This window comes from Falco naumanni, chromosome 11 (genome assembly GCF_017639655.2).
Source record: "Falco naumanni isolate bFalNau1 chromosome 11, bFalNau1.pat, whole genome shotgun sequence".
Lineage (NCBI taxonomy): Eukaryota > Metazoa > Chordata > Aves > Falconiformes > Falconidae > Falco > Falco naumanni.
The window spans coordinates 17,078,900-17,096,432 of NC_054064.1; the positions used below are offsets into that span (position 1 = coordinate 17,078,900).

At 33.7% G+C, this 17,533-nt stretch overlaps 1 protein-coding gene across 1 annotated transcript in view; it reads left to right on the forward strand.

Annotated features, from left to right (window-relative positions):
• The window catches only part of HFM1 (helicase for meiosis 1), a 63,254-nt gene extending 46,302 nt beyond the window's left edge, over nucleotides 1-16,952 (forward strand). The window contains exons 22-39 of the mRNA XM_040611250.1: nucleotides 407-498; nucleotides 1,179-1,285; nucleotides 1,378-1,425; nucleotides 1,636-1,733; nucleotides 1,818-1,949; nucleotides 4,790-4,875; nucleotides 5,875-5,958; nucleotides 6,981-7,138; nucleotides 7,840-7,943; nucleotides 10,015-10,110; nucleotides 10,538-10,656; nucleotides 11,477-11,559; nucleotides 11,716-11,825; nucleotides 14,922-15,020; nucleotides 15,481-15,541; nucleotides 15,820-15,919; nucleotides 16,314-16,471; nucleotides 16,755-16,952. Of these exons, the coding sequence (XP_040467184.1) occupies nucleotides 407-498; nucleotides 1,179-1,285; nucleotides 1,378-1,425; nucleotides 1,636-1,733; nucleotides 1,818-1,949; nucleotides 4,790-4,875; nucleotides 5,875-5,958; nucleotides 6,981-7,138; nucleotides 7,840-7,943; nucleotides 10,015-10,110; nucleotides 10,538-10,656; nucleotides 11,477-11,559; nucleotides 11,716-11,825; nucleotides 14,922-15,020; nucleotides 15,481-15,541; nucleotides 15,820-15,919; nucleotides 16,314-16,471; nucleotides 16,755-16,821 (1,802 nt within the window). The 3' untranslated portion in view covers nucleotides 16,822-16,952. The remainder of the gene's footprint in view (nucleotides 1-406; nucleotides 499-1,178; nucleotides 1,286-1,377; nucleotides 1,426-1,635; nucleotides 1,734-1,817; nucleotides 1,950-4,789; nucleotides 4,876-5,874; nucleotides 5,959-6,980; nucleotides 7,139-7,839; nucleotides 7,944-10,014; nucleotides 10,111-10,537; nucleotides 10,657-11,476; nucleotides 11,560-11,715; nucleotides 11,826-14,921; nucleotides 15,021-15,480; nucleotides 15,542-15,819; nucleotides 15,920-16,313; nucleotides 16,472-16,754) is intronic.
• Nucleotides 16,953-17,533: the final 581 nt, after the last annotated feature.

Here is a 17,533-nt window from a genome sequence, read left to right on the forward strand (position 1 = left end):
AGATCTTCTCTTGTTGCTGGAAATGTTGTTGTGGTTTAGGAGAAAATTACAGAATGTTACCACAGGATCATTGGATGTGACACAGGGCAATGAAGGACACATTTTATCACTAACTCCTTTTCCCTACAATCCTTTGCTAGAGGTGGTTGGCTTCTCAGCAACCACAGTTCAGCCTGGCATATTTGTATGAATTTATCTCTATTGGAGAAAACTGTAACTGATGCATGTTTCTTTCTGGCACTCTATGATGGGGTTAGTCTTATCCATCAGACAGCTGGGGGCAATAACGTGCTGAGTCAGTGGTGGTAAATCTCATAGAGCCCTGTAATAAGAAAACTAATTTGATTTTGCGACTTAAAAAAATACTTGGCATATTTTTTTTTTAAGTTATATTCTTCTTTTACAGAGACTGGAAGATTAATGGCCTGGTATTATATTGCATTTGATACAGTGAAACAATTTTTCACAATGAAAGGAACAGAGACATTAAATGAATTGGTAATGTTAACTTTTTCAAGAAAATTTACATATGTTCAATTGATTTTGAACATATTCAAAGATAAGAAGCAGAAGTTCTTATTTCCTTTAAAGAGCTCAGGCTTTGTTTATATAAAGTTTTGGAGAATACATCTAATTAAATGTCACATGGAGTATTTTTGAGGCTTTGTACTTTCAGATCTTTTCATTTCCAACTCTTTCGCCCCTCACTAATCTTGCTTATAAAGATGTAAAGTTACTGAAGCTGTTTTGTCTATGTATTAAAAACTACTGGTTTGTGGTTCAGTAGTTATTTCTTATTGCAAAAACCAGCTGCATGGAGAGCAGATTTTACTTTTAAAGGAATGTTATTGTCTTTATGTTTTAAGTAATTTTCCTCTGTCAGATAACAGGTTGTTACTGCCACTGTTAAGTCAGAAAAGACTTTTTTTTATTTTTCAAACAAATACCATGGTAGAACAGATTGGCCTTGAAAAAAAAGAACACCTGTTCTCCTATGGCTATCTTTGTTGCTGAAGTATGAAGAAAGTGCAATACATAACAGATAGTAAAAACAATTTATATTTGCCTTGTACGCCATGAAGTGTTAGCAGTGTGGTTGATTTAAAAAAAAAAAAAGTTGGAAGTGGAAGAAAAAGTGGCAAAGAAAAACAATTAATAAAAAAGTTAAATTGTTACAGATTACAATGATCTCCAAATGCACAGAATTTCTGGATGTCAAGTTAAGAATAAATGAAAAGAAAATACTGAACACTTTGAATAAGGACAAGGACAAAATAACTATCAGGTATAAAAAAAATAAATACATTGAAAAAGGAAAGTATCTTTTTAGCTATAAATAAAATGAATAGCAGAAAATATGTATATTTTTGTGTATAGGTTTCCATTGGTGGGGAAGATAAAAACAAGAGAAATGAAAATAAACTGGTAAGTATTAGATTGCGTTGTTACTTTTTATTGAAAAGCTGTCATTTTGTGGCTGTTGGAGTCCCTGCTAAAATTTGTACTGTTTTATAGATCAGACCTTGTATTTCATTGTTTCTATTCAGAATTTTATTTTGTTTTCCAGTAGAAGCTTTTATGTTATTATACTTTTCTCACAATATGGCTTGTATACCAAAAAAAATTTTTTTCCAGTCTTATTCAGGCTCAGCTAGGATGTATTCCCATTCAAGACTTTACTTTGACACAAGATACTGGCAGAATATTTAGAAATGGCTTAAGAGTTACTCGATGTATGGTAAAATTTAATACTTTTTGTTCTTATAATAACAAGCTACATTTTATTTGATTAATACAAGTCAACCTTATTTTTACAGGGTTATCTGACTTTTTGGCATCATGTAAGGACAACTTTTCTGCTTTATTAAACTCTGTGATTTTAGCAAAGTGTTTCAGGTGCAAACTGTGGGAAAATTCACTTCATGTGTCTAAACAATTGGAAAAAATCGGTAGGTACTAGTCAGAAAGTAGAAAGGTGTAATCTGATAGAGAATCAAAACTCATAACTGGCCTAGTAATTTCTGGGATGTCTGCTTCCATAATTAAATGGGTTTCCTAATTATGCATTTGCCACAGTGAAGTACCACAGTTATCAGAGTAGTCTGTCCTGATAAAAGATAAAAGTAATCAATTTAGTAATTTTCTTCAGGCTTTCAAAGTATTTCACAGTTGGTCTTTTTTCGTAATGTTCATCTCAGTATCTTGGGCATATTCCACATTTGTGTGATTGCACGTCTCTGACTAGGCTATGCCTTCCTTTCCAAACAGCTGTCACTGTAGGTCCTGTTACTCCTATCTATGAAAGCTCTTTAACTTGCATTGACATGGATAGGAATCATGAAATAGAAATAAATTTACTGTGCATGGAGTTGTTATACACGAGGATCACAAGTTTCTAATTATCATCTTTTACTGTATCCTGTTACTGGATGAACTTCTAGCTGGAAATACAGACTTGTCATAATTACTTGAAAAGAAGTTGAGAAATTTTGGAGTCCTCTGTATTCCAAAAATGTAGTTATACTTGTTTGAGATAAGAGTATAGCTTCCTGCTTTGATGTCTGGTCTGATCATACCTTCATGCTTTCAGAATTCACTGCAACGTTCTCTGTTTTTCTTTAAAGACACATCTGCTCTGTATGGAACTTTATAATACAGAGGTCTGCAAGTTTGAGAATAGCTAAACCAGAGGATCCATATGGTGCAGTACATTACAGCCTTGTCAGCTCAGCTCAGAAGCTGTATTGCTTCATTCATGTGGATTCAGAGCAAGGGACAGGGCTTGTTAGCTTGTGCACAGCACAGTACAGTGTGGTGGGAACCCATTTCCACTGCTGGATCTGTGCCAGCGTGCACACGGTCAGCTGAAGGTTCTACTTTATTTTCAGCATTTCTAGGGGGTTAGGATAAGTGAGATAAACATGGCATTTGCAGTATAGACAAATCGTTTCCTGTATGTTATATTCAATAGAATAAAGTCAGGTTTAATTTTTCACTAATGGAAGTGCTATAGATACACATCTCTTTTTTTATTTTTTTTTCTTATGCTGTTGTTGCTTTTGCAGCATATATTACAAAGAATTACTAACTTTCAAAGTTCCATTTGTTCCACCCACAGACTTCTTTTGAACTGTCTGCTGGCAGTTCACTCTCTTTTCCTGAATCACATGTTGCACTGATGCCTCTTCTTGACCTCTGTGATGCTATGGCTGCTAAGCCTATTCTATGTCTTTGTGAAGTTAAGTGAATTGTTTAAGCTCACAGAAATTTACTGATACCATGTAATGTATTCAGAAGTCCCAATTTTTTAAACTTTTATCTCAGTATGTTGGTTTTTTAATTTAAAAAAAAAAAGCCTTTAGTGATCAGTATTTCCTTTATAAGATTGACTGTTCTTTAACTGACATTTGTCCTTAACTGAGATTGTGGATTCAGTTGAATTCTTACTGCATTTCTACAACTATCTCAATTTTTTACTCTTGTCCAGTAATGATGCTTCCTCTTGTTGCTGTATGATATGCTTGATTGTCATTTCTTATTCTGGCACACAGGATAATGATCAGTTGCTGTACAGGATTTTACCACCTTTACTACTTTTTCAGTTTGATTTCCACCTCTGTTTGTTTCTTGTTCAGAAATAGATAAAGACAAAGAGAAAAAAAATCTTATTCATATTGTCTTCACTTGGTGGAAACCCTTCTGCCATTTTAGGAATTATGGCAAAAGAACCAGTCTGCAGTTTCACTTACAAAGAAACAAGGCAACAACCTTAACTAGAGTAGCTGTGGAAGTAGTATGTGAGAATCTTCAGTCTTCAGATTGTTTGCAGAGCTTTTGCAAAGGAGAGGGGTGATGGCAGAAGATGCTTTTCCTAAGTCAACCCCAAAAGATGTTCAAATATACATAAAAGGACAAAAGAACATCTGTTTCTCTAAATTACTAATTCTTGAGTTGGAATGAGTAAGATTGCTTTAGTGTCTTCCAAGAAGCAACCCATGAGTCTTTTGAGAGGTTTTCCACTTAATTTTCAGATCTGTTTTACTGTTTCTACATAATTATGTATGAAGAATCCACATGAGTATTGGTACTGTCTTTTGTCTACAATTTTTGCAGTTATTGTAGTAGTCTGTAGTTCCAGTTAAGGGAAACACCCTTTCATACGCTGTGATGACAAAGTCTCACTGGAAGTTTGAAAGAACTGGGAATCATGAAGAGGAATAAGATTGTATGTGGAATTCTCTGCCAGTCTACTTTTGTGGCAGATAGGGCATAGGAAAATTTTTTGCTAAATCTGCAGACTCCTAGAAAATTATAATAAATATTTTTTGAGGGAATTTCACTATTAGCTTGCTCACAACACATTGAGGTCCTTGTGACTTTAACATACTTACAGTTTCTTAGGTAGGGAAAAAATTTCTGAATGTTGTGTAACTTGATTTTTCCATCATGTATATGCAGAACATGTTTCTTGACTTTTGTAGAAAGTGATCTAAAATCTGTTTTACTCTAGAAAATGTAACTAAAAATTTTCAGTATTGAAATACCAAATGTTTTCATGTTTGATTTGTATTGCATTTCTTTTTCTCTTTGCTAATGGATAAGTGAAATTAAATAATACTAAAATATTTCATCAACTGAACAGAAATTTAGTGATTTGCTTTCCAGAAGTCTGGGACAAACATACTGCAGAATGATTTCTGCTTTGGTTTTACCTGTTATAATGCAGTTGAGAATAATTTGAGGTTAGTGATTGTCATTTAAAAGCATAAAAACCTTAAATTTTTCACAGGTGTATCACTGTCAAACATTATGGTAAACGCTGGGCTGACATCATTTAAGAAAATAGAAGACATAAATGCGAGGGAACTTGAATTGGTAATCTATTATATAATATAATATACTATTTAGTAAGGAAAATATTGATTATTAATAGTGTTACCAGTAAAAGCAGCATTGTTAATAAAGGTCTGCTATATGATTGTCAGCAAAATTGAGTGGTTTAAGTCATTTATTCATTTATACTAGTAAATTTTAAAAAGTATGTGGCTACTGCTATTTTTCCTTGAAAATGTGTGTGATGTTTTGTTCTAGCAAATTTTATGTGGATGATTTCACTGATTTGGCTGGTTTTGGAAAGCAGTTGCTTAAGTATGTAGAATTTCATCATTAACATGCTTTGAAACAAAGGGCAATATGCATTTCCCTTTTAGGACTTAGAAAAAAATTAAAAAGGGAATATGTATTTATAGTTTCTCTTAATGTATGTTAATGATGACAATCCTGAATTTCCATTATTGCTAGTTTTAGTTACAGATAGTAATAGAATAAAATTCTTCTGAATCATCTATAATGCACTTCTTATTTTAGGGAAGTTAGCTTTTACTCCAGGATAAAATCTTTGGCTCTTGGTTCCTTTTCTGAGGAAACTTTTTCCAGTGTTCTGGAAGATATAATGGATTTCTAAAGGAAACTGATTTTACTTGGGTTTTTCTGTTTTGGCTTTAGGAATTTGATTTCTGTTTTCTGCCTCCTTTTGAATTTTTCCTGTCATTAATTTTATTTTTGTTAGTTTTGATTGAAGCTAGGGCAACATGGAAAAGCCACCTCATATAAAACTTGAGTAGTCAGGTTTTGAGGTCATTGGATAGTTCAGTGGCCGTTACCTGAACAGAAGTGGTAGCAATATGAAAAAGTACTGTAATTTTCTTTTGGTTATGTTGCTGTTCTGGACATCTCTAACAGTAAAGAACCAGGACTGATAAGGGCTTTTGTTGATAGTATCATTAGTACAATGGCTTTGGTTCCTTAGATTTACATTTCTGTTGGCATCTCTGATCAGCTGAATGTTTCAGAAACAAAAATAAATCTTTGCAGATTTTAAACAGACATCCTCCTTTTGGAAACCAAATAAAAGAATCTGTTTTGCACCTTCCAAAATATGAACTGGACATTGAACAGGTAAATGTTTTTTTATTTATTTTATGTTTTTATGCTGATATTATGAAATGAAAGAGCAAATACTAACTATAAGAAATTTTGAGCCTTCACTGATAGAAGATCACACAATATTGTTGCCTCCTTCCACCTTAGTGTGTATAACCAAACTTCTGAACACTGAAGGAGAGCCTTGGAATAGACATTTCCTATGACACAATAGTGTCTCTCTCATTAATAGCGGTTTATGTTACAGATGTAAACCAGTATATTCCACATTCTAGCTTTGTATGTGAGTCTAAGAGGTCTGGTCTATCTTGAATATAAAGAAATACTAGGGACAGAAAAACATCCATATAAAACTTACTGAAGAAGCATGAAGTCATGTTTATCTTCTACATCACACTTAGGAATATAGAGAAACAGTAAATTATGACATTAACCTAGCTGGTGCCCTTTGAAAAGAAGGGTACAATTCCATATGCAATCAGGAGCTTTGAGGTTCAGGTATGCATTTTGTCTTTAAACAGGTCACATAGCCACTGTACCTCTCTGAAATGCAAAATCTGAAAAATAGCCTTAAAGTGTCTCATGAAGTTTGCATAAATAAAGACACCTTTGATGTTAAAAACTCATTAAATGTGTGAAATTGTGTTATAGCACAATATATATCTATTTTAGATCTCTAAAGTTATTCTCGGAAGGAAGTTTTAACAATTATAAATGTCTTACAGAGGAATGTTGGGATGCCAAAATATACCTTGTTCTCTTCTTACATCTTTTTCTTTGCATTTAACAGAGGATGATTTTCCAAAGGCTTAATGTAGAATGCCTTTTATTTTCAATACTTTTTCAAATGTAGGATATTCAGTTATGGACAAGTTGTTCTGAGACACTACTATACAGTAATAACAAAAATTGTATCACAGATTGAAATTGAATTGAGCTTTTGTGCTTGTATCAACAGTTAGGAATTTATGGAAGGGCGTATATTTTACTTTGCATATTTTATCAGTTATGTCATCTTCTGTATAATTTTTTCCTAGCTTCCAAAATACAGTGATACATTGGCTGAAATCTTAGTAACTGTCAAATTAACAAACTATGAGCAGCTACAGACAAAGAGAACCGCGACAGACTTTCATTATGTTACGTTGGTCATAGGAGATGCTGACAACCGAGTCATTTTTAATCAGAAAATTATGTATGTATGATCAGGTTTTTTGCCTCACATTTCTTAAGGGTATTGACTTTTAATCCTTTCTGTGACTTGCAGTTTTTGCAATAATTTCTACTGATGCCAAATGGTACAAAATTATTCTTTATCCTATAGTATTTTCTAGTCACTGTTGTCATTTAAAATGCTGCACAAGATTCAGACACCTGCAAAACATGCCAGTGTGCTTGTCAGTAGAGTGTACATCTTTGTACAACACTGATGTCGTATTATAGAAGTCATAATAATTTCCACATAAATGCAGAACAAGTAAAATACCTATTAAAAAGATACATTCTCAAGTTGCTACTTACCCTTATTGGCTATATTTCTTTAACTATATCATATTGTCAATTTTTTTTTTTCACTCAGAGATGGAATTAAATTCTCCAGTTGGCTAAGATACTCTTTGAGCAAACAGGAAAGGAGAAACAAAATCTTTTCCAACTGTGTGACCTTTACGTGAGTTCTGGCCAAAGTCTGGCACTCTTGGCAGAACTGAAACTGATCTGCAGGATCCTGGCTCTCTGATGGCCATAAATCATATATTATTGGAAGGTTATTCTTAGGCCACTTATCAAACAAGAACTAAACCCAAATAAAAGCTCTTTCACTTGGTTACAGATGCCGTAGCATACAGTCTTGTGTTCATTGTCTGTGTCTAACAAAACTTTACTGATACATTACAGGGATTCTGTGCTGCTGAAAACTGGAAATTGGACAAAGAAAATTGAAGTGAAAAGAGCTCTTAAATCAGAGGACATTAGTATAAATTTAATTAGTTCTGATTATGGTAGGTTGATGGGTATGCTTATAATTTTAAAACAAATGCAGTAAAATTTTGAATAAATTGTTAGAAGACTATATCAGGATGAAAATATAATAAAATTAACTGATCTGGAAACAAAACTATATTACATGTTTTTTTACTGACTTGAGTATTATCTAGAAGTCCTAATTGCATCTGTTTCATTTACTCTAGCATATTAATGAACTGGGATACATCAAAACTGTTACTAGGAGATAGTATCTTGCTTTGTTGATACAGATTAGAATTTTCTTTTGCCCTTCGCCTTCAAGTTGAATTAACTTTCAGTAGCGATAACCTATTGATAGGTTATTTATGCTGGGAAGAGCTGTCTTTGTGAATGGTTAGGTTTTGCATTGCGATAAAAAAGTATTAGATATGGATTCATCTCTACTACTAGCAAGAAATTTCTACAGTGGAAAATTTTGTGCCTTAACATGTGTAGATTTAAACATTGGTCCCCTCAGTGTCAATTTCCATTGAATTGGAACTATAGCAGCAGATGAGGAGAGACAGTGGTGACCTTGAAACATAGAACTTTGAAATACAATTTGAAAATAGACTGGCTGTATTACAGGTGGGGCATGATGACAGAATTTAAAGAAGATTGCTGTGTGCTAGATTAACTGAAGTGTATTTGCTGCTTTCATGATAAACATTGAATATTAAAACTATTGCAATAATCAAGTCTGGAATAATCTGTATTCCTATGGCTAAACTTGTGGCTCAGGAAAAAGGAGTTTTTCTAACCAAATAAAGATGAAGAAAAAATAGTCCTTTTATTACTACTTAGCTGTCTACATGTTGTACTGAGTTCATTAAAACTCAAAACAACAGTTAATTTCTCTGAAATTGGTAACAGTGAAGTTAGATTAAAAGCAGGTCTTCTTAGTCTCTACTTATTTTAAAATCTGATTCTGTTTCAAACTTGAAGGAAGTCTCTCATTTTTAAAAAGCCTGTGTGGTTTTCCAGCAATATTTGCCTAATAAAAGACAAAAATACTATTTTACAAATGGTCTCTTATAGCCTCATATGAATCTTAATTAGAACTAGAACCATTATTAGCATCCAGCTTCAAAAGAACTATCAACATACTCAACTTTGCCTGTGCAGAGCTGGTGATACTCTTTTAACACAGACTGTAGTACAATTTTAAAGTTAAAATTACATCAACAGTGCAAAACCATAGATAAATGTAGTTTTAAAACAATACAGAAAAATTGTGTTCAAGGGCCTAATTTTATTACTCATCTGGTAACCATGTCTTTAATTCTGAATGTTTGGATTCATTAATCTCTGTCATAAAGAATCTGTTCATATGATAGTGTGCTTTCAATGATACATTATCTTAACAAATTTCCATGATCTTTTAATAACAGTTATACTTTCTTAAATTCTTTAAAAAAACTGAAGGTAATCAGTAGTTTAGAAACAGTTAGTAGCAATTCTAAATATGTTTGTCTTTTTTCAAAGTTGGCCTTGATATACAGCAAGCATATAAAGCCTTTTACTTAACACCAGAAAAAGTGGGAAGTAAAGTGATTACAAATCAAAAACTGAAAGCTGAGTCTTCACTTGATATGTATTGTGGTTCACCACAAAGTCTGCCAGCAGCAAAAGTAGATTCAGGTAAATGATCAGATCAGAACATCTGGTTAATAACAAAGTCAACAGAAAATTGAATTTTGCTTTCAGTAGAGAGCTAGGTCTTTATTTATCCATACTGGTTTTATCTCAAGTATAATAAATACGATGATGCTGCTTCCGCTTGTCAAGTACTGCAGTGCAGTTCTTTGATGAATTTGAAATTAAGAAAAATTGTGGATGTTTGGTATCTAATATTACTGTTTGAATTTGAGCATGTCGTAGTGCCTTTTTCAATAGCATTGGTTAATTTCTTTCAAATTACATTGTTTGAGCAGCCCAAAGTTTTGTTGAAGGCAACAAAATTCTAGTGACCCAGATTACTTCTAGCCCATCTTTTACTGCATGAAGTACTCCCTCAACAATACACATGAAATAAAAAGTGAGCATTTATGTATTATGCTTATCTAGGAGACAGATCTAAACAAGGGATTACTTACAAGAAATATGGAAACAGAGAATGCAACCATCGCTGTAAAAATAAAGATGCATGTGGACATGACTGCTGTGAGTTTCATTAAATCTACTATTTCTATTACTTTTAGACGAATATAATTTAGAATAGCTTAATTTACACCAGTAGCTACATTAACAGAAGCAATGTAAGCCAGAGAGTCCGGCCTGCATTGTTGCTACGATACAGTCATAAAAGCAGTAATAAAAAGCTTTTTGAAAAACACTTTTATGGACACTAAAATGATCAATAATATTTTTCAGAACATCTAGCATATGATTTAAGATCAATGTCAAAGAGCAAATGTTACGCTTTTATATAAATATTTGTGCATTAAATCTTTTAATTAGTGTGTTAAATCTTTTAGGATCTTTGAATAGAAGATACTAAGCTTGATGGCAAAGTTTCCATTGATCTGGAAAGATTTAGGATTTATCCTTTCTAAGCTAAACTGAAGATTATTTTAATTCCATTTCTCAGGTAAAACTGGAGTACCTCAAAAGTCTGAGACAAATGGAGATTCAAAGTTTTCTTTGTACCTAGCTGATTTAAGGAGCAGAAACTCAATTTCATCTGTACCCCCAGTAAAACGGTTAAAGGTTCGTTTGAGTACAGTCAGCCGTTGAATAGACTTATTTTGATCTGTTATGTATTTGTACACATTGTTTGCAGAGATAGTTATATAACTAAATATGAACATCCAAGTTTGTCTTTTCTGTGTGGAATGCAAAAAGGAAAGAAGTACAAAAGTAAAGGTCTGTGAATCTTTTGAGAGGTTCTGTTGCTGTTTGGAGCATGTGCTCTTCAGTTTTACTTTTATGGCATTGGATAGATTGTGGTGGGTGAGGTACAGAGGCATCATTGGAAGGTACTGTACTGTTACTTGGTTTTGGCAAAGTATGACCCAAATGAAAACAAATGGTGGTATTTATCAGAGTAATGCTACTAAGAGATCTTTTTGCATTGACAGGTAGATCCAATTCTTTATAAAAAAACCAACCATGTTAGCTTTTAACCTCTGAAAGGTTCCATGGATTATACTTTATCCCTTTGAATCTAGTACTAAAATAGCTCTTTCTGCAGCAAGAATGGCAGTTGAGATGTTGGAATGTTTTATTTCCTCCTCACAGTTTTGTTTGCTTGTTTGTTTGCAATAAAGAATGATTTAGCCTATAGCTGATACAGGTGAGAGTGATAACCAGTCTCACTTTGCCAGGGTACTTGAAGAACTACACTAGAAGCATGTAATTCAAGCCTCTTTAACTGATTACATTAGATATGCAGACCTAAGAAAGATTTTCTATGTGATCTTTAAAAATTATGCTAACTGATACAGTATAAATTATGTCATTAAGACTGTTAAAAAATTGTTTTCAATATGTTTATATCTTACCAGTTACAATAATCTGCTTTCTTTAGATGCAGATGTTAAATCAAGCTCAAAATGTGGATCTCCAGCAATTTGTTTTTACACCTAAATCTTTGTTGCCAGCATTGCCAAGGTACTGAATAACATAAGTAATAAAAAAGAAATCTGTCTTATTTTAGGTAGTATGTGAAGTTGTAACAACTAAAAACTGTTTTCTGAACAAAATTATTTTGCAACTTTCTGCAACTGTTTTACTGACATGTCACTGATTTTATTTTATTTTTAATAGGTCTAGCAATAAACAGTCATCTTCTTCACCTTCAGTGGACCAGGTAGATAATGTTAATAACTTAGGAGTACCTCAGCAACAACTGCAGTCCTGGAATTATGGAAAGATTAGTAAGTTATTGCTAATGTTTGAAATTACGATTTTCACTATTTTGATTTGAATATACTTGTAAGCTCAAACTGGCTGAAATCGCTACAGCAACAAGTGTAGCATTATAGAACACTGAATGTGTAGGGAAATGTAGTGGCCTTAATTGGCTTTCTTTCTGGTGTTGGTAAGAATTTCTAATGTAGTTCTAAGCATCTAAAAGTACCTTTAAATAAAACATTAATGACTGAATCAAAAATAGCAGGGTCCAAATCTACAAATACTTCCTGAAAGGTATGACTGTAATGTATTTCCACTGAATCCACTTGTAACGCAGGGGATTATACATATAATTATATCTATACATTTTCTTATTTTTCTTTTCTGCTGGAAGAAGTTAGTGAAACATGAGCTGTTGTTTGGTAGTCGATAAAATGTGACCATTCAGTAACTGAGTTCATAACTAGCAAAACATCTCCGTCTGGAAGCAAATTTCCTCTTTCTGTTTCTTTTCCACTGGAAAGGCCACAAATGTTTTTACATTTGGTGTTAAATGATCAGTCTTCATTATCACTATATAAATATGATGTTCTCCTGCTGGTATGACTTTGCTATTGTATTTGTTGACAACAGATTGATGTGAATAATGTTTTGTTTAATTTGGCTAATAAGTAGCAGTTCTGATGTTAGGTCATACTCAGACATACAAGGAACACTGAGCTGAAATGAATTGAAACATTACCTTGTTCATATCTCCTTAAGTGTTGTCAGCTATACTGTGTAATTTTAACATCTTTATCAGTGATGTGAACAGTGGGATTGAGTGCACCCTCAGTGCACCAAGCTGTGTGGTGCGGTCGACATGCTGGAGGGAATTGTTGCCTCCCAGAGGGACCTTAACAGGTTTGAGAGGTGGGCCTGTGCGAACCTCATGAAGTTCAACAAGGCCAAATGCAAGGTCCTGCACATGGGGTAGGGCAACCCCAAGCACAAATACAGGCTGGGCAGAAAATGGATTGAGAGCAGCCCTCAGGAGGACTTGGGGTGTTGGTGGACAAGAAGCCCAAGATGACCCAGCAATGTGCATTTGCAGCCCAGAAAGCCAACCATATCCTGAGCTGCATCAAAAGAAGCATGATCAGCTGGTCAAGGGAGGTGATTTTCCTGCTCTGCTCTGCTCTCGTGACACCCACCTGGAGTACTGCATTCAGTTCTGGGGCCTTCAGCTTAAGGAGGACATGGACCTGTTGGCACGAGTCCATAGGAGGGCCACAAAGATGGTCAGAGGGCTGGAGCTTCTCTGCTATGAAGGCAGGCTGAGAGAGTTGGGCTTGTTCAGCCTGGAGAAGAGAAGGCTGAGGAGACCTTACAGCAGCCTCCCAGTACCTAATGGGGGCCTACAGGAAAGCTGGAGAGGGACTTTTTACAGGGGCATGTAGAGACAGGACAAGGGGGAATGGCTTCAAACTGAAAGAGGGTAGGTTTAGGTTAGATACAAGGAAGAAATTCTTCACTATGAGGGTGGTGAGGCACTAGAACAGTTTGCCCAGAGAAACTGTGGATGCCTCATCTCTGGAAGCGTTCGAGGCCAGGCTGGAGGGGCTTTGAGTGACCTGGCTGAGTGGAAGGTGTCCCTGCCCATGGTAGGGGAGTTGGAACTAGATGATCTTTAAGGTCCCTTCCAACCCAAACTGTTCTATGATTCTATAATTTCATTTTTACTTAATATTTTGATGATGACATTGTAATCCTATTCCTTTAATGCTTCATATTTTCCTGCTGTCGTTGCTATGTAGTCTTAAGATGGAAGACCATAGCATAGCCATACCATCAGTTGCTGGTGGGGGTGCAGGGAGGGGAGCAGGCAGTTAGTGTGTGATATGATTGTGTTAAAAGAGTAAAGTCATGGGAAGACAGACAGATGTTCCAGTGTACCAGTATAGCTGTAGTCTGTGCTCAAGCATGTCTTGAGGCAAATCATACAGGATCAAGAGGACATAGCAGATATTGCTAATTAAAAAACATCTCCATTGAACAGTAGCAGAAAAGGTAACCCAGGACATATTGATTGGGCTGGCTGCATTTAAAAAAATGCACCAAATATAGTTCTAATGAAGGCATCAGTTTATATGATTTTTATAGCATTAACTGCATCTGTAATATGGTATCTTGCCATTCCATTAAAAAAAAAAGTAGGTACTTAAGAATATACTGTGAAATTGTAGTCACCTAAACCTATAATTTATTTTAAATCTGTATGTCTGTGACATAATGTGCCATGCTGACTGTGCACATCCAAAATTACAGTAACAGTACCTTCCTGATATTGCCAGTGTCTGTGGAATGGGATTTTTGATTTGAGCCTGTCCTCCTCCCCCTCTGTTGAAAGGGAAACCTGGATCGGGGTTTCTTAGGCGTATTAGAGCCATGAAAACAGAATGAAGATTACAGCACTGTCTGATGCTGGAGGATAGTATGGCAGAAGGCAGATAGGAAAAAAATAGCAGAGAAAATTGTATTGATGATGAAAAAACAGAATAGAACAAACAAATGGGAAAGAGAGTAAGAGAGGAAACAGGAAAGCAGTCTTTGCACCAGAAAAAAAGTATTTAAAAACATTAATTATCACATTTTAATTAAGAATTCTAACAACAATGCTTAAAAATGTGTTTGTCATGATTAGTTCTTAGGCATTAGATGTACAGGAAGAAGACAGCATTCAGAGTGTTTTGGAAAACTGGAGAAGAAAGGACTGAACCAGAAGTATTAAATTTGGATCAAACAATGCTTCTGACAAAGGCAAAGAATGACATTGCAGTGATTTTTATAAGGCCTGTTTTTCTAGAATCTACATTGAGACTACCTTTTCTCAAAATAACGCTGAGGAAAAAGTGCATATGTGACAATCCTCTTTTCAATAGATTGAACAATTGGTTATAAAAGAGAAAAGTTTTTGTTGTGCTTGTCTATTACAAATGTGTTGCAGCTTTCTCTTGGAAACATTCAGTGTTTGTGAGTGAGAAGAAGTAAGAAACAATGGCATAAAAAAAAATTAAAAGCTTAAAAATCTTTAATGCATAACTTGATGGATACTCATGAAAGCAGATGTTGTTTTTCAGATGGTTTGCATGTGGACTTTGAACTGAGAGATGATGTTTGGGATGATATTGATGATGAGAAATTAGTATTTGCTAGCAATTTTGCCAGTAGAGAATTAGGTAAGGTTATTTTAACAGAATTCTTTGTTTCCTATGTACAAATTATTTTACAGGCTATTCTTTGAGAATAATTCATTACAGTATGCAATGAATAGAACTACCTGAAATTTTTTGGTTAATTGACTTGACCCCCAGATTTATTACTCTACCTTGGATGTCAGTTATATTGAGGCAAATCTAATATGGAAGGGAGAGTTGAGAAAGTCATACTTAAGAATTTTTTGATGGCCTACAACTGCATATTTGTTATGTTATCTGACTTCTTATCTCTGCTTATGTTTACATTAGTCCAAAACCCACAGAAGAAATATTTCATGTGTTAAAGATATTTGAATAACTTTCAAACTATTATTTATCATATAATGTAAAATATTTTCAAGGGGTTTCAGCTTTTTTGTGACTCAGTTTTTAAAAATTTCATTCTTATATGAACATGGAAATACCTGCCTTCAAATTCCAGATAAGTGTGAACCACTTTGGCAGTATACGGGAAGCAAAGCCACAAATGACATTTCAAAAGAGTAAGCATTATATAATTTATTACAATTTTGTTCAGTTAAAAATACTGTCTGTATTTCACATGCATCTGTATAATTAAATGTATAGAAGGTTGTTCACTCATAAAAGTGAGTGAAATTTCAACTTTTAAAAGGTATGAATTGTTGAATGTTTTGTTGTTGGCTTGTTGGAGTTTTTTTATTTAAATGTGGCGGGAAATAAACAGAAAATCCTGAACTGGAAAATAAATCATTGTGCACATCTTTAAAAATACTTAAATTATTCAACTTGATATTTTCAGTTCATGCATATTACAAGATGAAACTAATATTCAGAACTCTGTTGTTTCTGTGGTTAGTAGCACATCAGAAGTGAATTTATCTGTACAGAGTAGAAATATGGTGAGTAAAAATATTTTTATAAGAGGTTTTCCTATAGTTAGAGTATTGCATGTGTAAATATATTTACTATATCTGACTTATGAATCAGTTTGGACATACTGCATTTCTGAACCTTTCTGTGTCATCCAAACACACATGTATCCTGTGTTCAGTGTGATATTCATGATATGAAGAACTAGGACTTGAATTTACTTTATATAGCATGACTTCAAAACTATTTACTAAATCTGATTGTGATTCTGCAAGTCATCCAGTATATAATAATATTTATTATGTGATTAATCCTTGTCAAATATCATAATATCAATATAAATATCTGTATTGCATACTGCAACAATCTGACAGTTCCTTTTTGTTAGTTAATCATATAAGCTTTTTAACATTTACATTGCAGTTCACTTTTCAAGAAAAAAAGCATTCAAATCCTTCTCAAGAGCTGAAAAATGTACAGTGTTCTTCAATCTCAAAATTAATCTCAGATTCTTCTAAATCCACTAGGAAAGAGGATTTATTTTTTTTTACAGAACAACAGGAAAAAGAAGTGGATCCCAGGTAATAAAAAGTTATGTATGTTTTCCTGTTGCCTCAGTGTTTTAGTGCTTAGTCCTTCATGGAACACAGATCTTTAAGTGATGTGTTAATTTATAATATTAATTTTAGAAGACCAATTTTCACAAAAATCATATCAATTAACTTTTCTTAGGAAGGAAAACACTTTAAAATTATTTTGCTTGTCATGGTGTCTCTTGACTATACTTTGTACAGTGTTCCTGATCTCATAGGTTTTGATGTATTATACCTAATTTAATTTTTTAATTTGTTTAATCTTCAGTAGATATCTTATTGATGATGAAATCAATGATGTCGAGCCCTTTCTTGGAATATTTGATGACCTTCTGTAAAACATATAAACAAAATTCATTGTAAGTGCTGGGGGCGGGGAAAGAGTTACAGTCATCTTTAAAGAGTGAAGCCTTCAAATCCAGTTAAGAGAATTTAATTTCTGTTGTACACTTATTTACCTGTAGCTGGCTTGTGCATAGAGTAGATAATAACAAAATTTATGACTATTTTATAGAATTCTAGATATGTTATCTTATTTTGAAAAGTACTTAAATATTTAGTTGTTGACCTTGCTGTTTTCAGGATTACAAAGAAAAATATTGGAGTGTGTCAAAGGAGAATAGATCTCAAATTTAAGATCTTTTTTTTTTATATAAATAAAGTTTTTATAAATAAAGTAAAAATCACATAAGGGAAAGTAAGCTATTTATTACATGCCCTGTTCCACAAGTATTCTTTAAATGAATGAAAGACTCTTTCCACAGAATTTCTTAATGCTTTTTGGTTTTGTCTTTCAGTTTTCTAATGCTGTTTTTTTCATAGCACTGATTCAGTAAAATAATAAAATTTACAAGTAGAAGTCATAGAATGGTAAGTTATCCTAGACTATATTCCTTTTGACAGTGCTATCAACTCATTAATGAAAAAGGGCAACTTCCTTCAAGTAAATGTGTTTCCAGACTCTCAATAAACCAGGTGTAAAATGTCTATAAACAATATTCTAAACTTGTGTTTGGCTGTTCACTTTGACACCCAAGGTCATAAAATGGA